The sequence below is a fragment of the Cryptotermes secundus genome, unplaced genomic scaffold (genome assembly GCF_002891405.2).
Source record: "Cryptotermes secundus unplaced genomic scaffold, Csec_1.0 scaffold1647, whole genome shotgun sequence".
Lineage (NCBI taxonomy): Eukaryota > Metazoa > Arthropoda > Insecta > Blattodea > Kalotermitidae > Cryptotermes > Cryptotermes secundus.
The window spans coordinates 539,143-553,359 of NW_019726261.1; the positions used below are offsets into that span (position 1 = coordinate 539,143).

Genomic DNA, 14,217 nt, shown 5'->3' on the forward strand with positions numbered 1-14,217 from the left:
TACGGTAATAGGCGAGTTCCCGCCCCGCCACTCCCCTCCGCGGTGACGTCACCGAGGGATATCGCGGTCGCTAGGCAACGCGAGTCAACAGCGGCGACGTTACGGTAGTAACAGCGGTTACCTCCGCTAGCGTTACATAGCAACACAGCGACATAGCAACAAGGGTGCCTATTACGTGGCCGTTTTCCCGTATTGTCCGATCGAGGCTACATACGGAGCAGCGAAGGCTATTCACAGTAGAGTTGTACTGAGACAGTCAGCGAGTCCTGGAGCTACCGCCGAGTTAGCCAGCAACTAGTCAGTTGTATTGTGGCATTTTTCAGTGTACTAATTGTGATACTGCAGATAGCAGTAATCGTCAGATTGTAATTTGGGTGATTGTGAGAGCGGATGTGAAATAAAATTCGCTATATCAAATACATCGAGAATTTATTTGTCGCGATATACGCCCGATACGCGACAATATGTATACTATAAGGGGAATTTCCCCAAAAAACCAAACCATAGGTCATAATTGAATGGAAGAAAAGTAAATCATTCTTAATGTACCCTGAGACATGTAAGATTTTAGGGCTCTAATCGCATAACATGCGGAGCCCAGTCTAGACATTAACCAATCCACATGTCCATTCCAAGACAATGTGTTATCAATAATAGGCCCCAGAAACTTAGTATTTCTAGTGTTAACAATCCGATCATCATCATCAATATGAATATCCATCGACTGGCCGTTCTTATTCAAAAATTCAATAAAATGTGTCTTCTTGAAATTTAATGTCAATAAATTATCTTGAACTATTTTTTTAAATCATACTATAGATCCTACTGCATGATATTAAGAAGAGTAATGAGAGAAGCTAAAAGGAAATATTTTAATCAGTTAATTACATCAGCTGAAAACAAAATAAAGACTACCTGGAACATTATCGACACTGAAACAGGGAGGAATAACAATAATAATAAAGAACGTCTACCACAAACTTTTCAAAATAATAGTAAAAAATTAATATTGATGATGCTGCTCATAGTTTTAATAGATATTTCACATCAATAATAGAAAATCTTAATATTAAGAAAACTAATGTCTGTACTGCAGTGTCTTAATCGCATACCCATTTCCCAAATGGTGTTCCAGATATGAATCTTAATTTAGTTCTAGAAGAGGAAGCAATTAGTATAATTAACAAATTAAAATCGAAAAACTCTTCAGGTTATGATGATATAACTAATAAAATTAATAAAACTGTGCAGACAACAAATTAGTAAACCGCTAACTTATGTAAGTAATAAGTCATTAACAATGGGTCTATATCTAGAAAGATTAAAATATGCAATTATTAAGCCAGTACACAAAAAAGTGGAAGAGGCTGTTATAAGTAACTACAAGCCAATATCTATAGTAACTGGGTTTGCAAAAGTATTTGAAACAGCAGTTTTTAAGAGACTCAATGATCATATTGTAAAACATAAAATATTACTTTCAGAGCAGTATGGATTCCAAAAGGGATTATCAACTGAAGATGCTATATATAAATTAACCAATTTAACACATACAGCTTGGAATAGAAAAGAGTATGTAACTGGTATATTTTGTGATATAGCCAAGGTGTTTGACTGCATCAATCACAAACTTCTGTAAATGAAACTACAGTACTATGGAGTGCAAGGTGTATTATTGCAATGGTTCAGTTCTTACCTCCACTGTAGGAGGCAAAGTGTGGAATTAAATTATATAAATAATAAATATTATTCCAACTGGGAAATTGTTGGATATGGTGTGCCTCAGGGATCGGTGTTGAGACCCTTACTCTTTAATATATACATAAATGATTTCCCCCTTGAAATAAGTAAAATTTTTGAAGTTATTATGCTTGCATAAGACACTAGTATTCTTTCCACAGCTAAAGACTACTATAATTTAAAAATAAAATTTGATGTTGATTTTAATCATATGCTTACGTGGTTTTAAAATAATCAATTTGTGTTAAATCTTGATAAAACAAAAATGATAAAATTCACCCCAACAGCAGCTATGAGCTACCCTCTATATACATTGTTTTTTAACAAAATGCTGAAAGAAGTAGAAACGATAACATTTCTCGGTTTACAGCTGGATAATCATCTGACTTGTAAGGGACATATCGATTTTTTGCTTCACAAGTTGAGCACAGTTGGTTTTCTGTTGCAAAAATTATCCTATATATAAAATATAAATACTCTTAAAGCTGTGTATTATGCATATTATCATTCATTGGTGAAATATTGAATAATATATTGGGGAAATACATCGGACAGTCATAAGGGCTTTGTTATACAAAAGAAAATAATAAGAATAATGATGGGAGTGGCCCAACTCATACATGTAGAGATCTGTTTGAAAAGCTTGGCATACTACCAATCCCATGTGTATATTTGCTCTCATTGATGACATTTGTTGTTAATAATTTGGGTAAGTTTCAAACCAATATCTCTATATATGATTGGTACAAGGAGAAATGACCTATCATATACCTACAACACATTTATCATCCTATCAGAGAGGGTGTATTATTCAGGCATCAAGCTATTTAACATTCTGCCATCAAATATCTCAGTTTTAAAAAATGATAAAATCAATTTAGGTTTTTTTTATGAAAATATTTGCAAAGTAACTCATTTTACTATATTGACGAATTTGTCGAGCATGGAAGGGGTTCAAAAGTTAAGGGTTAATAAATGGTCTGTGTGCTTGTATTATACATTGTTGAGACTTGTTTATTGTAAGTGTGGTAGTATGTATGATGTTTATGTTTGTTATGGATTTTAATATGTTATAATGAAACTGTATTGATGATATGGCTGGCCAGTGTGTGTGGAATGTCAAGGTGTGAATTTGATATTGGTTTTTCCACGACCTGTATGTGTAGTCTTGACAACTTGTGCTCTCTGCTTGAGGCCTGATTATACGTAGGTAAGTCAATAATTATCCGCAGTGTAGCTATAAATTTTATTTCAATACAAATAGAAAACTTAAATTAACATAATTTTTCAACGTAGTCCCCTTGCTTTTCAACGCACTTGGTCCATCGTTGCACAAGCTTCCTGATGCCCTCAGAAAAGAAGGTTTTCGGCTGAGCAGCAAGCCACGCATGCACCGCTTCCTTCACCTCTTGGTCCGAGGTGAATTGACAGCCCCTTGATACCTCTTTGAGTGGACCAAACAAGTAGTCAGAAGGGGCGAGATCTGGACTATACAGAGGATGAGCTATTACATCAAACTTGAGTTTCAGGAGGGTTTCAGCAGCATGGGTGGCAGTATGTGGACGGGCATTGTCGTGCAGCAACACAACACCTTTCGACAGTAGTCCTCGACGTTTGCTATACCAGTATATTATATTGATTTATGGTCAGAAAGGATCTTTACTTTGACAGCACTAACCGAAAAATCCTGTGTGAGGTTATCCATTTTCAGAGCAGTGAAGATGTAGATTGTGCTTTTCTGGGTTATGGTCCCATGTAATTTTGTAGGTAGTTACCACCTGTGAGATTGTGGTGTCATTACCATGAGCACAGTCTAAATGGACTGCTTCCTTTTATTACAGTATCAATCCCATATTACTGTATTTTTACCCTCACTTTTAATTTTCAGGTGGTGACACAGGGAGGAAGACGTCTCAGTGCCTACAAAACAAGCTTAGACCAATCTGAAGCAGGAGATCATGCCAGGTCTGCTGAAGAAGAACCAAGTGCCTCTAATGTGATTGTAGTTCGAACTGATGAGGAGAATGCTGGTGATCACATTCCAGGGTTCCTGGTAGTGGCGTAAGTATTGGCATGTCACACTTTATTGTGTTGATTTACTTTCCTCTTGTGGAGTAAGCACATATTTCAACAATGTGTATGAGGGTGAGTCAAATGAAAACTGTAAACATTTTTTTAAATTTAATTTACTGAATGAAAATGGTACACAGCTGTATAATTTTTCTACACAGTCTCCATTTCGTTCAATACAGGCCCTCCAGCGTTTACAAAGTGTATAGATTCCTCTAGAAAAAATTTTTATGGTTGTCTGTGCAACCACTCCCACCGCCTGCTGTACCTCTTCATCAGAACGGAACTTCTTTCCTCCCAGCGCCTCTTTGAGTGGCCCAGAAATGTGGTAATCACCTGGGGCTAGGTCTGGTGAGTATGGCAGATGTGGAAGACACTCAGAGAGCAAGTCTTTGATTGTTGCAGCTATTGCATGGGCAGTATGGGGCCAAGCATTGTCATGTTGCAAAAGGACACCTCTAGTCAAAAGTCCACGTCACTTTGATCTCACTGCAGGTCGAAGATAATTCTTCGAGAGATCTGAATATGAGGCACTGGTGATAGTGTTTCCCTGAGGCATGTAGTGCTCCAAGAGTATGTTCATCCCAAAAGAGAGTCAGCATAATCTTCCCTGCAGGTTGCTGCGTCCAGAACTTCTTGGGTTTTGGTGATGAGGAATGTCGCCATTCCTTGCTCATTCTGTTTGTTTCCGGTTGGTTGTAGTGCACCCAAGTTTCATTGGCAGTAATGATTCTCTAAAGGAAGCCATCACCTTCTGCTTCGAGGCGCCGCAGAAGATCTTCACAGGCGTCAACACTTCGTTGTTTCAATTCTGGAGTCAGCTGCCATGGCACTTACCTTGCAGACACTTTGTGAAACTGGAGCACATCATGAATGACATGGTGTGCTGATGCATGTCTCATGTTAAGAATTTCGGCTATTTCATCCACCGACACTTGGCGATTCTCCATCACTAGGGCTTCAACTGCTGCAATAGATTCAGGGGTTACAACTCTGTGTGCCTGACCCAAGTGAGGTGCATCTGCCACAGACTTCACATCATTTCTGTACGTATTTCCTACTCCACTCATACACCTGCTGCTGTGACAAGCATGCATCACCATAATGAACCTTCATCTGTTGATGAACTTCATTCGGTTTCACCCCTTCACTGATCAGAAAACGAATTACAGAAAGTTGTTCTTTCATGCATGTATGTAGTGGAGCTGCCATCTTCAAACCAGCACTGTGATTGTATTCTGTTTGTCTGCATTATACTGCCGCCTATAGGATACTCTTTATAGCATTGGTAACATGTATGCCAACTTATAGGACAATGGTGCAATATTTCGAATTTTTATCTCAGTTTTACACTTTTCATTTGACTGACCTATGTATTTATGGAGTCTGCCACTTCCCATTCTGTTAAAATTATTTAACCATTTCTCTCTGTAGTTATTTTATTAGTTGTTAAATATTTAGTGCTTTCCTTATGTTCCTACTTTTAATTTTATTTAATTTGGTACATCTTTTGACAGAATTTTAATTACTAGCAGTGTTTCTAGTTTTCATAGCCCAAATTTCACTACATATTAAAGTATAGATTGCAGTTACTTTATAGAATTTCAGCTTTGTTTCTTCCTTACTTCAAAGAAAATGCATCAGGGGTGAATCAGTGTGGTATAACTAAAGTAAAATTGTGAGATTTGCAGCTGTCATAATGGTGAGAATGAAAATTATGGTTTTCATCTACCAACCTGTGTGGTTTCATATCCCAGAAGACCATAATCTCGATTGTCTGCCAAGTGTCTGGAAGTGCAGTTCTCTTTTGAGAGACCAAAGAGTGTTGTTTTCTTGGTTTTATCAGTGACTGTCATGATCAGTGAAAGCTATGTATGTTTGTAGAGTTCTGTCTTCTGTTATTTGTTTTATGCCTATGCATGGTCCTGCTGTATGATATCCATTTTGTTCTTCCATTATTTTAGTTTCTATTATGTGCTTTAATCTGATACATCTATGAGGGGCGTTCAAGTTCTAAGGTCTCCGATTTATTTTTTTCTCAGGACTGGGAGCAGATAGACACATGTGGTTTAGTTTAAAATACGTCTGCACTCTTTGTGAATGCGTGACAGAGATGGCAGCACTGTACGGCACATAGAACTCTAGTGGTGGCGGCGAGTGTGAGGAGTGTTTTTGATACTTAAAATGGCGACGTTTTCGTTACAAGAACAGCGAGTAATCATTCGTTTTCTCCACTTGTGTGGCGCGACATCCATTGAAATTCATCGCCAGTTGAGTGAGACGTGTGGTGATGGTGTCATGAATGTGAAAAAAATGCGTTCATTGGTGTGACAGTTCAAAGAAGGCCGAACGTCGTGTGACAACGAACCAAAACAATCTCGGCCTTGCACCAGCTGGTCTGACAACATGGGCGAGCGAGTTGAGAAAGTTGTTTTGGAGCTTCGCCGATTGAGTGTGGAAAATATCGCCTCCAAAGTTGACATTTCCGTGGATCTGTGCACACAATCCTGCATGAAGACCTGCGAATGCGGAAAGTGTCCTCCAGGTCGGTGCCACGAATGCTGGCGGACGACCACAAGGCTGCGTGCATGGCAATTTGCCAGGCGATGTTGACACGTGATGAAGGCATGAATGGGACTTTGTTTTCATCAATTGTGACAATGGATGAGACATGGATGCCGTTTTTCAATCCTGAAACAAAGCGCCAGTCAGCTCAATGGAAGCCCACAGACTCACCGCCACCAAAAGAAATTTCGGGTAAGTGACAGTGCTGAAAAAATGATGGTGGCCATGCTTTGGGACAGTGATGGCATAATCCTTACTCATTGCATTCCAAAGGGCACTACGGTGACAGGTGCATCCTACCAAGATGTTTTGAAGAACAAGCTCCTTCCAGCACTGCGAGAAAAATGGCCGGAAAAGGCTGCACGTGTGCTCTTTCACCAGGCCAATGAATGGCCGGAAAAGGCTGCACGTGTGCTCTTTCACCAGGACAATGCACCAGCACATCGGGTGTACGCGACGCAGCAGTTTCTTCATGAAAACAACCTTGAAGTCGTTTCTCATGCTCCCTACTCACCTGACCTGGCTCCTAGCGATTTTTGGCTTTTCCCAACAATAAAAGACACTCTGCGTGGTCGCGCATTCACCAGTCATGTTGCTATTGCATCAGCGATTTTCCAGTGGTCAGAACAGACTCCTACAGAAGCGTTCATAGCAGCCATGGAATCATGGCATCGACGTTGTGAAAAATGTGTATGGCTGCAGGGAGATTACGTTGAAAAGTGACAGAAGTTTCAAATTTTTTGAATGATTATTGTGTGAGAAAAAAAAATCGGAGACCTTAGAACTTGAACGCACAATGTATATCCCAAATTCAAAATACTGATGTCTGTAAACTACATTTACATTTGAAGAAAGCAGTCTTCTGGGATTTGGCACCGTGTATGGTTAACACCACATATACACGGTGCCAAATCCCAGAAGACTGCTTTCTTCATAGTCACCGCCGTGAAAGCCTCAAATCTTACATTTACATTTATTTTCACTTCATGGATCCAATCATCAACCCGTAGGGCTGGATATGAAACATGTCGCATATTACAAATTCATGATGACTACACATCATTCGTCCGCTGTCTAATAAAATATATAATCAGGCCTCTCACAGATAGCTCAGGTTGTCAAGACAACACACATGGGTCATGGAAAAACCACTGTCAAATTCACGCCTTGCCATTCCACACACACTGGCAAGCTGTATCAGTAAAACAGTTACATTATAAAATATCAAAATTCATAACAAAAACAGACATCATACATACTACTACACTTACAGCAAGCAAGTCTCAATAATATATAATTCATGCACACAGACCATTTAATAACTCTTAACTTTTGAGCCCGTTGCATGCTCGACAGATTCATCAGTAGAGTAAAATAGGTTACTTTGCAAATAATTTCGTAAAACAAACCTAAATCGCTTTTTATCATTTTTAAAACTGTGATATTTGATGGCAGAGTGTTAAATAGCTTGACACCTGAATAATACACCCCTCTCTGATAGGATGATAAATGTTTTGAAGGTATATAAAGGTGGTCATTCTTTCTGGTACCAATGGCATATACAGAGATATTGGTTTGAAACTTATCCAAATTATTAACAACAAATGTCATCAATGAGAGCACACATGAGATTGGTAGTGTCAAGCTTTTTAAACAAGTCTCTACATGTATGAGTTGACCCCACTCCCATCATTATTATTATTATTTTCTTTTGCATAACAAAGACCTTATGACTGTCTGATGTATTTCCCCGATATATTATTCCGTATTTCACCAATGAATGATAATATGTCCCTTACAAGTCAGATGATTTTCCAGCTGCAAACTGAGAAATTTTATCATCTCTACTTCTTTCAGCTTTTTGTTAAAAAACAATGTATAGGGTAGCTCATAGCTGCTCTTGGGGTGAATTTTATAATTTTTGTGTTATCCAGATTTAGCACAAATTGATTATTTTGAAACCACATACAAATGTGTTTAAAAAGAGCATTCAATCTTATTTTTAAATTATAGTAGTCTTTAGCTGTGGAAAGAATACTTGTGTCATCTGCAAACCTAATAACTTCCAAAATTTTACTTATTTCAAGGGGGAAATCGTTTATGTATATATTAAAGTGTAAGGATCCCAACACCGATCCTTGAGGCACACCACATCCAACAATTTCCAAGTTAGAATAATATTTATTATTTATATAATTTAATTCTACTCTTTGCCTCCTATATTGGAGGTAAGATTTAAACCATTGCAATAATACACTCTGCAGTCATTTCTGTTTCCATTTTTAAAAAAGCAGTTTCACATTCACTATGAGCTCTGCAGTGAGAACTGGGTGATTTTGAACAGTCACTTATGAAATGAAGTGTCAGTTTCAACATCCAGTAATCTCACATTGAGTCAACATATGTTGGAATGTTCATCCAAAGTCATGCCTAGATCAATTGTGTTTTGTATAAACCGGAGCACTATGAGTGATCCTTCATCATTCTCAGCAGTGTTGGATGTTACTTTTATGAAGACTGTAATCACATCCCTTGCCCCCAGGAACAGTAATGACTATTCTGAGGCAACTCTGGGAAAGGTAGTACATGCCCTTCACCCTGTGATCCTGAATAATGATTGTATGAATTTTCTTTCAGCTCAAAACGATATTGTGACTCAGTGAAGGGCTTCTTTAGTCACCTCCTGTCTAGAGTCCAGCGTGTCACTGCAGATGTATATGCGCTGATGTTCCTCTGTGATTTCTTCAACTTCATGGTAGTCATCTTTGGGTTTGCATCATTTGGGGTGAGTTTGTGTACCTATTTTCTTCTGAGATATATAATACTCAACCTTTCAGAATAGTAGTCAGTTACATATTTGAGTTTAAAATATTCCAGTACATTCTGGGTGACTTCCAGTTCTGTCTTGGGGGAATCAGGAGGAATGAATATCTTCATTTATGAAAAGATCAAGTTTCTTTTTTTTGGGGGGGGGGATTCTTTGCATGAAGCGCATATAGTGGGAGAAATCATTTCTATATGTCCCTCCTCCCACATATTCTATTCCCAGAATTATTAAAAATTTTCACTAAATTTGATATTGAGAGTGTAAGAATAATAATGCAAATTTCATTTTGCTCTATGGTATTCCAGTACAAGCCCTAGTTTATATGGTCCTCAAGTTAGCCGCTGTCCTGTGCTGATTCACTCGATTTCACAACTTCACACCACATTTCTCCAAGATCATTTTCAGTATCATCATCCCATCTCCATTTAGGTTTCCTAGTTAATCTCTTCCCTTTAATGCATGATTTGAGTTCTCACTGCAATGGTTATGCAGCACACTCTTATCTGGGATATAATGCCACATAGTCTGTTGAAAGTCAGCCGATGTTTCAGAGGAACTTATTGCCACCATATTCAGGATCAAATAAGCCAAGCAAGATTCTAGCGTGAAAGCTTGCCACCTGTTTTCATGCTGGTATCCTGCTCGGCATATTGTACCCCAAAGATGGAGGTGACGTGTTCCTCTGAAATGTCAGTTGACTTTCAACAGATTACACAGCATTATATCCCAGAAGAAGGTACTCTTCTTCCCTGTAAGTTATTCTGACCATAATGTCAATATTCATTTTCTATTTCTCCCATGTATGCTGCATGTCCTGGCCATCTCACGCTCTTCCTTTTAATTGCCCTAACATTATTGGGCAAAAGTTTACAAATTATGAAGCTGTTTTTATGAAATATTCTTCTCTTTCCTAAGTCTACATACCCTCTTTATCATTATATATAATAAGATAAACTTCAGATGAATTCTGTGTCATCATGTGGATGCACAGGAAAACATCCATGCTCTACAGAAAATATGTTGCACTTGGTCAGGGACCTCAATCTACCAAAGTAATGTTGATATAAATCTGCTGTTGACTTCTAGTCTGATCTGGGAGAAGGAGGAGTATCTGCTTATCTGGAGGAGAACAAGGTTCCCATTCCATTTCTTGTTATGCTAATCCTGCAGTTTGCACTCATTGTGGTGGACCGAGCCTTGTACTTGCGTAAATATATTCTTGGGAAGATTGTGTTCCAGTTCCTACTTGTAGTTGGAGTCCACATATGGATGTTCTTCATTCTACCTCTAGTCACTGACAAGTAAGTAAGTAAGTAAGCAAGCAAGCAAACCTGTTTTCCTCTCTGAAAGGAAAAAGTTAAGATCACCATGCTGTGTGCATGTACGAGGGGGTACCCAAAAGAAACCGAACTTATTTTTTTTTAAACTTATTTATTCAAATTTTAAGCACAAACCTTCAATCCCCTTCAAAGTACTCTTCACTTACACTAATACACTTGTCTAGTCTTTTATTCTATTTTTCAAAACATTGTCTAAATTCATCTTTTGAGATGCTTGACAGCGCCTCCGTCGTTTTTTTCTTTCATGTCTCTTTTCATTCGAGGAAACAAAAAAAAAGTCGCACGGGATAAGGTCAGGTGAGTATGGAGGGTGAGGAACAGGGTTCATACCATTTTTGATCAAGAATTGTCATACAGACAGGGCTGTGTGAGCAGGGGCATTGTCATGATGGAAAAACCAGTCACCCGAATGCCACAAATCTGGCCGCTGAACTCCAAGTCACTCCCGACAGCTCCACAATTTCTTCAATGGTCCGTCATTGATCTTCCTTGATGATTTCACGAATTTTTTCATCATTTTCATGTGTTCGGGCCATGGAAGGACGACCAGAACGAGGTCTGTCATCAATTGACATTTCACCATTTTTGAAATGGGAAAACCACTCAAACACTTGAGTTTTCCCCATAGCATCGTCCTTGTACGCCGTTTTTAACATTTCAAGAGTTTCTGTTCCACTTCTCCCGAGCAAAAAGCAGAATTTCACCGCCGCACGCTGTTCACGAAAATCAGCCATTACAAAAACGACGATCACACAAAGCAGTTGTCACTATAAACTCTGCCGAAACTAGTCCTTACCTTCTGAAGCAACGGTAGTCGGCTTATCGACTCAGGAATGTTAGCTCTATGCGCTCATAGCGGCAAAACGCGGTACTACAAACGCTCTGCCCACAAAAAAATTAGTTCGGTTTCTTTTGGGTACCCCATCGTATGTTGGAGTGTGAGCATCCATGTGAGTTCAGTTAATTTCATACAGAATTACATATATTATTAATGTTAGTGAAAATAGGCCTAAGCTGTGTAATACTTAGAACAAAGATGTGCTGATTAAGACCAAGAAAAAGGGTGGAGATGTGTATATAACTTCCTTCAATTTTATTATGGTAATAGCAACTAGCAGGTTGCAGTTAAAGATATCATACCTGGGTACATTAAAGTCATCTGAATGATACTATGCATATGTAAGTTTTGTTCTGAAAATTAGAAATAGTTTTCAGTAATTTTGGCCTCACAGTCAAGTGCAGTGTAACAGTACCATATTAAATATGAGGGTCATTTTAAAAGTAAGAACCGTTTTGTTATAAACAATAGAAAACTTTATTCATCAAAATAATTTTAATGTCACTACTAGTTACAACATATGTTTATTTTTCTACATAGTCCCCCATTGTGATTCAGGCATTTGATCAGACGTTGCACAAGCTTGATGATGCCCTCATCATAGAAGTTGGCTGCCAGTCCATTTAATAAATCTGTAACTGTTTCCTTCACTTCTTCATCAGTTGCTATCTGTTTTCGTCCCAAAAACTCTTTCATTTTTGGGAAAAGGTGGAAATCGGAAGGTTCCAGATTGGGATTCTAAGGGGATGATCAAAGTTTTCCCAACCAAATTTCTCCAACAACTTTGTCATTTTTCTGCAGTGTGTGGTTGTGCATTTTCATGAAGTAGACATACTGTACTAGAGATCAGATCCCATTGGGGGGTTTGGATAGCATATTATAGCCTCTTCAGTGTTGTGCAATGTGCATCGCATTAATGGTCTGTGCACAGGGCAAGAAGTTAGTTGAAAGAGTGCCTTTCCTGTCCCAAAAAACACTCCCCATTCACTGTCCTTTCAATTGAACATGTCTGCTTGAATTTTCGTGGTTTCTTTGTCAGAGTGGGCATGATGCCATTCTTGAGACTGCTCCTTACTCTCTGATGCGCAGTGCAAGACCCAAGTCTCAACTCCTGTGACGGTATGGTGCAAGAATTAATCACTCTCTCTGTTATAGTGTTCCAGAAACAACAGCAGTTCACATGTGTCTCTGCTTATGTTCATCTGTGAACATTCTTGGAACCCATCTGGCACAAATTTTTCTGTATCAGAGTTGAACTGTGACAGTCTCATAGATGACAGATTGCGAATCATATGGGAAAACTTCATGAAGCTTATCAATAATGAAGCACCTGTTTTCACAAATGTGAGCATCAACCCGTCAGTGATGACAGATGGGCATCCAGACCACACTTCATTGTGCACATCTCTCCTTCCCCCATGAACCAAACAACACCACTTATGCACATTCCCCTCTCTCATGACACCATCCCCATACACTTTGACAAGTTGACTATGAATTTCGGCAAGGTGAAAGTTTTTCACATTCAAAAATTGAATCACCGAATGCACTTCACAATCAGCGGGATTAGTGGTTGATGTGGTTCTTTATAAAACACTGTGACACAGCAGCCAATTCACTGAATGACTCGGCAAACACTGGGGACGTGGCAGAGGGTTTGATGAGAGCTATCAACCATCAAAAACCTCTGGTCAGTGACCTGGATGGGCAGGGTGCACAGATGGTTCTTATTTTAAAAATGACCCTCGTAATTAAAGTTGTCTCCAATAGGAATTTCACAACACACATCCTTCTGGTTTAGTATTAAGTATTTTCTTAATCGTTCTATTCTCGCTGGCACATATTATGTGTCCAGCCCGTTAAAGCCTTTTCACCTTTATAAATCCAATAATGTCTGGTTCATTAAACAGTTTGTATAGCTCATGGTTATACCTCTTCCTACATATTCCATTTTCTTCCACTGGTCCAAAGATATATCTCAGGATCCTCCTTTCAAATATACTTAACAGCCTTTCATCCGATCTTGACAGTGGCCAGGTCTCAGAGGCATAAGATGGCACTGATCGTATAAGTACTTTATACATCATAGTTTTGGTTTTCCTGGGTATTAGTTGGGATTTCGGGTGTTTCCTAAGGCCATAGAGACATTTATTTGCCACAAGTACACGCTTTTTTACTGTAGTTTCAGCATGAGTATATCCATGCTGTCACAACATACAGGTAACTATGGACTCTGTACACCCTTTGTCACTGCACTGTACTAAATAACATTAGTACAAGATATACAGAGGTTTTCTACCAATGCAGGCTTGTGCAGCAGGTTATACCTTTACTTATATAACTACTCAGGAACTACAGTTAGACAACTAAATTGTCATAGGCCTGACCGCAGCCAAGTTTAAATCTCTTACTCTTCCTACGTCTGGCTTCTGCTTGTCTCATGGGGTGTGTAGCCTCAGCAGACCCAGCAGAAAACACCACTTCCAACAGTTCTTCTGTTGTTGCATGATGTGACTGCTGTCACTTGAGACAACGTGTTTACTGAGTCACTCCCTAGGAGGAGCCGTCTCCCTGGCTCCGATGTTTCACCTTTCAGACATCATGTCACAATACGAAGGGGGACCCAAAAATAACCAGAACCGACCTGTTGCGCGCGCATGCTTTGTAGTTACGAGTTGTGCTGCTAGGTGGTGTTAGCTGGGGGTCTCCCGCGACTGTTAGTGAGCTGGCGTCAGTCTGAGTTAAGTGGTTTGTCTGTGGTGCTCTGTTGTGTGCGTTCCTGTTTCAACCCTTTGGCGATTAGTGAGATGGCCGACCAGAAGGAACAAAGAGTGTGC

The 14,217-nt window shown here is 39.1% G+C and overlaps 1 protein-coding gene across 7 annotated transcripts in view; it reads left to right on the forward strand.

The window, feature by feature from the left end:
- LOC111864158 (piezo-type mechanosensitive ion channel component) overlaps positions 1 to 14,217 on the forward strand; it is a 288,244-nt gene that overhangs the window by 243,356 nt on the left and 30,671 nt on the right. For all 7 annotated transcript variants that reach the window (XM_023851212.2, XM_023851215.2, XM_023851216.2 and 4 more), the window contains 3 exons: positions 3,629 to 3,801; positions 9,013 to 9,160; positions 10,289 to 10,503. In XM_023851212.2, the coding sequence (XP_023706980.1) occupies positions 3,629 to 3,801; positions 9,013 to 9,160; positions 10,289 to 10,503 (536 nt within the window). The remainder of the gene's footprint in view (positions 1 to 3,628; positions 3,802 to 9,012; positions 9,161 to 10,288; positions 10,504 to 14,217) is intronic.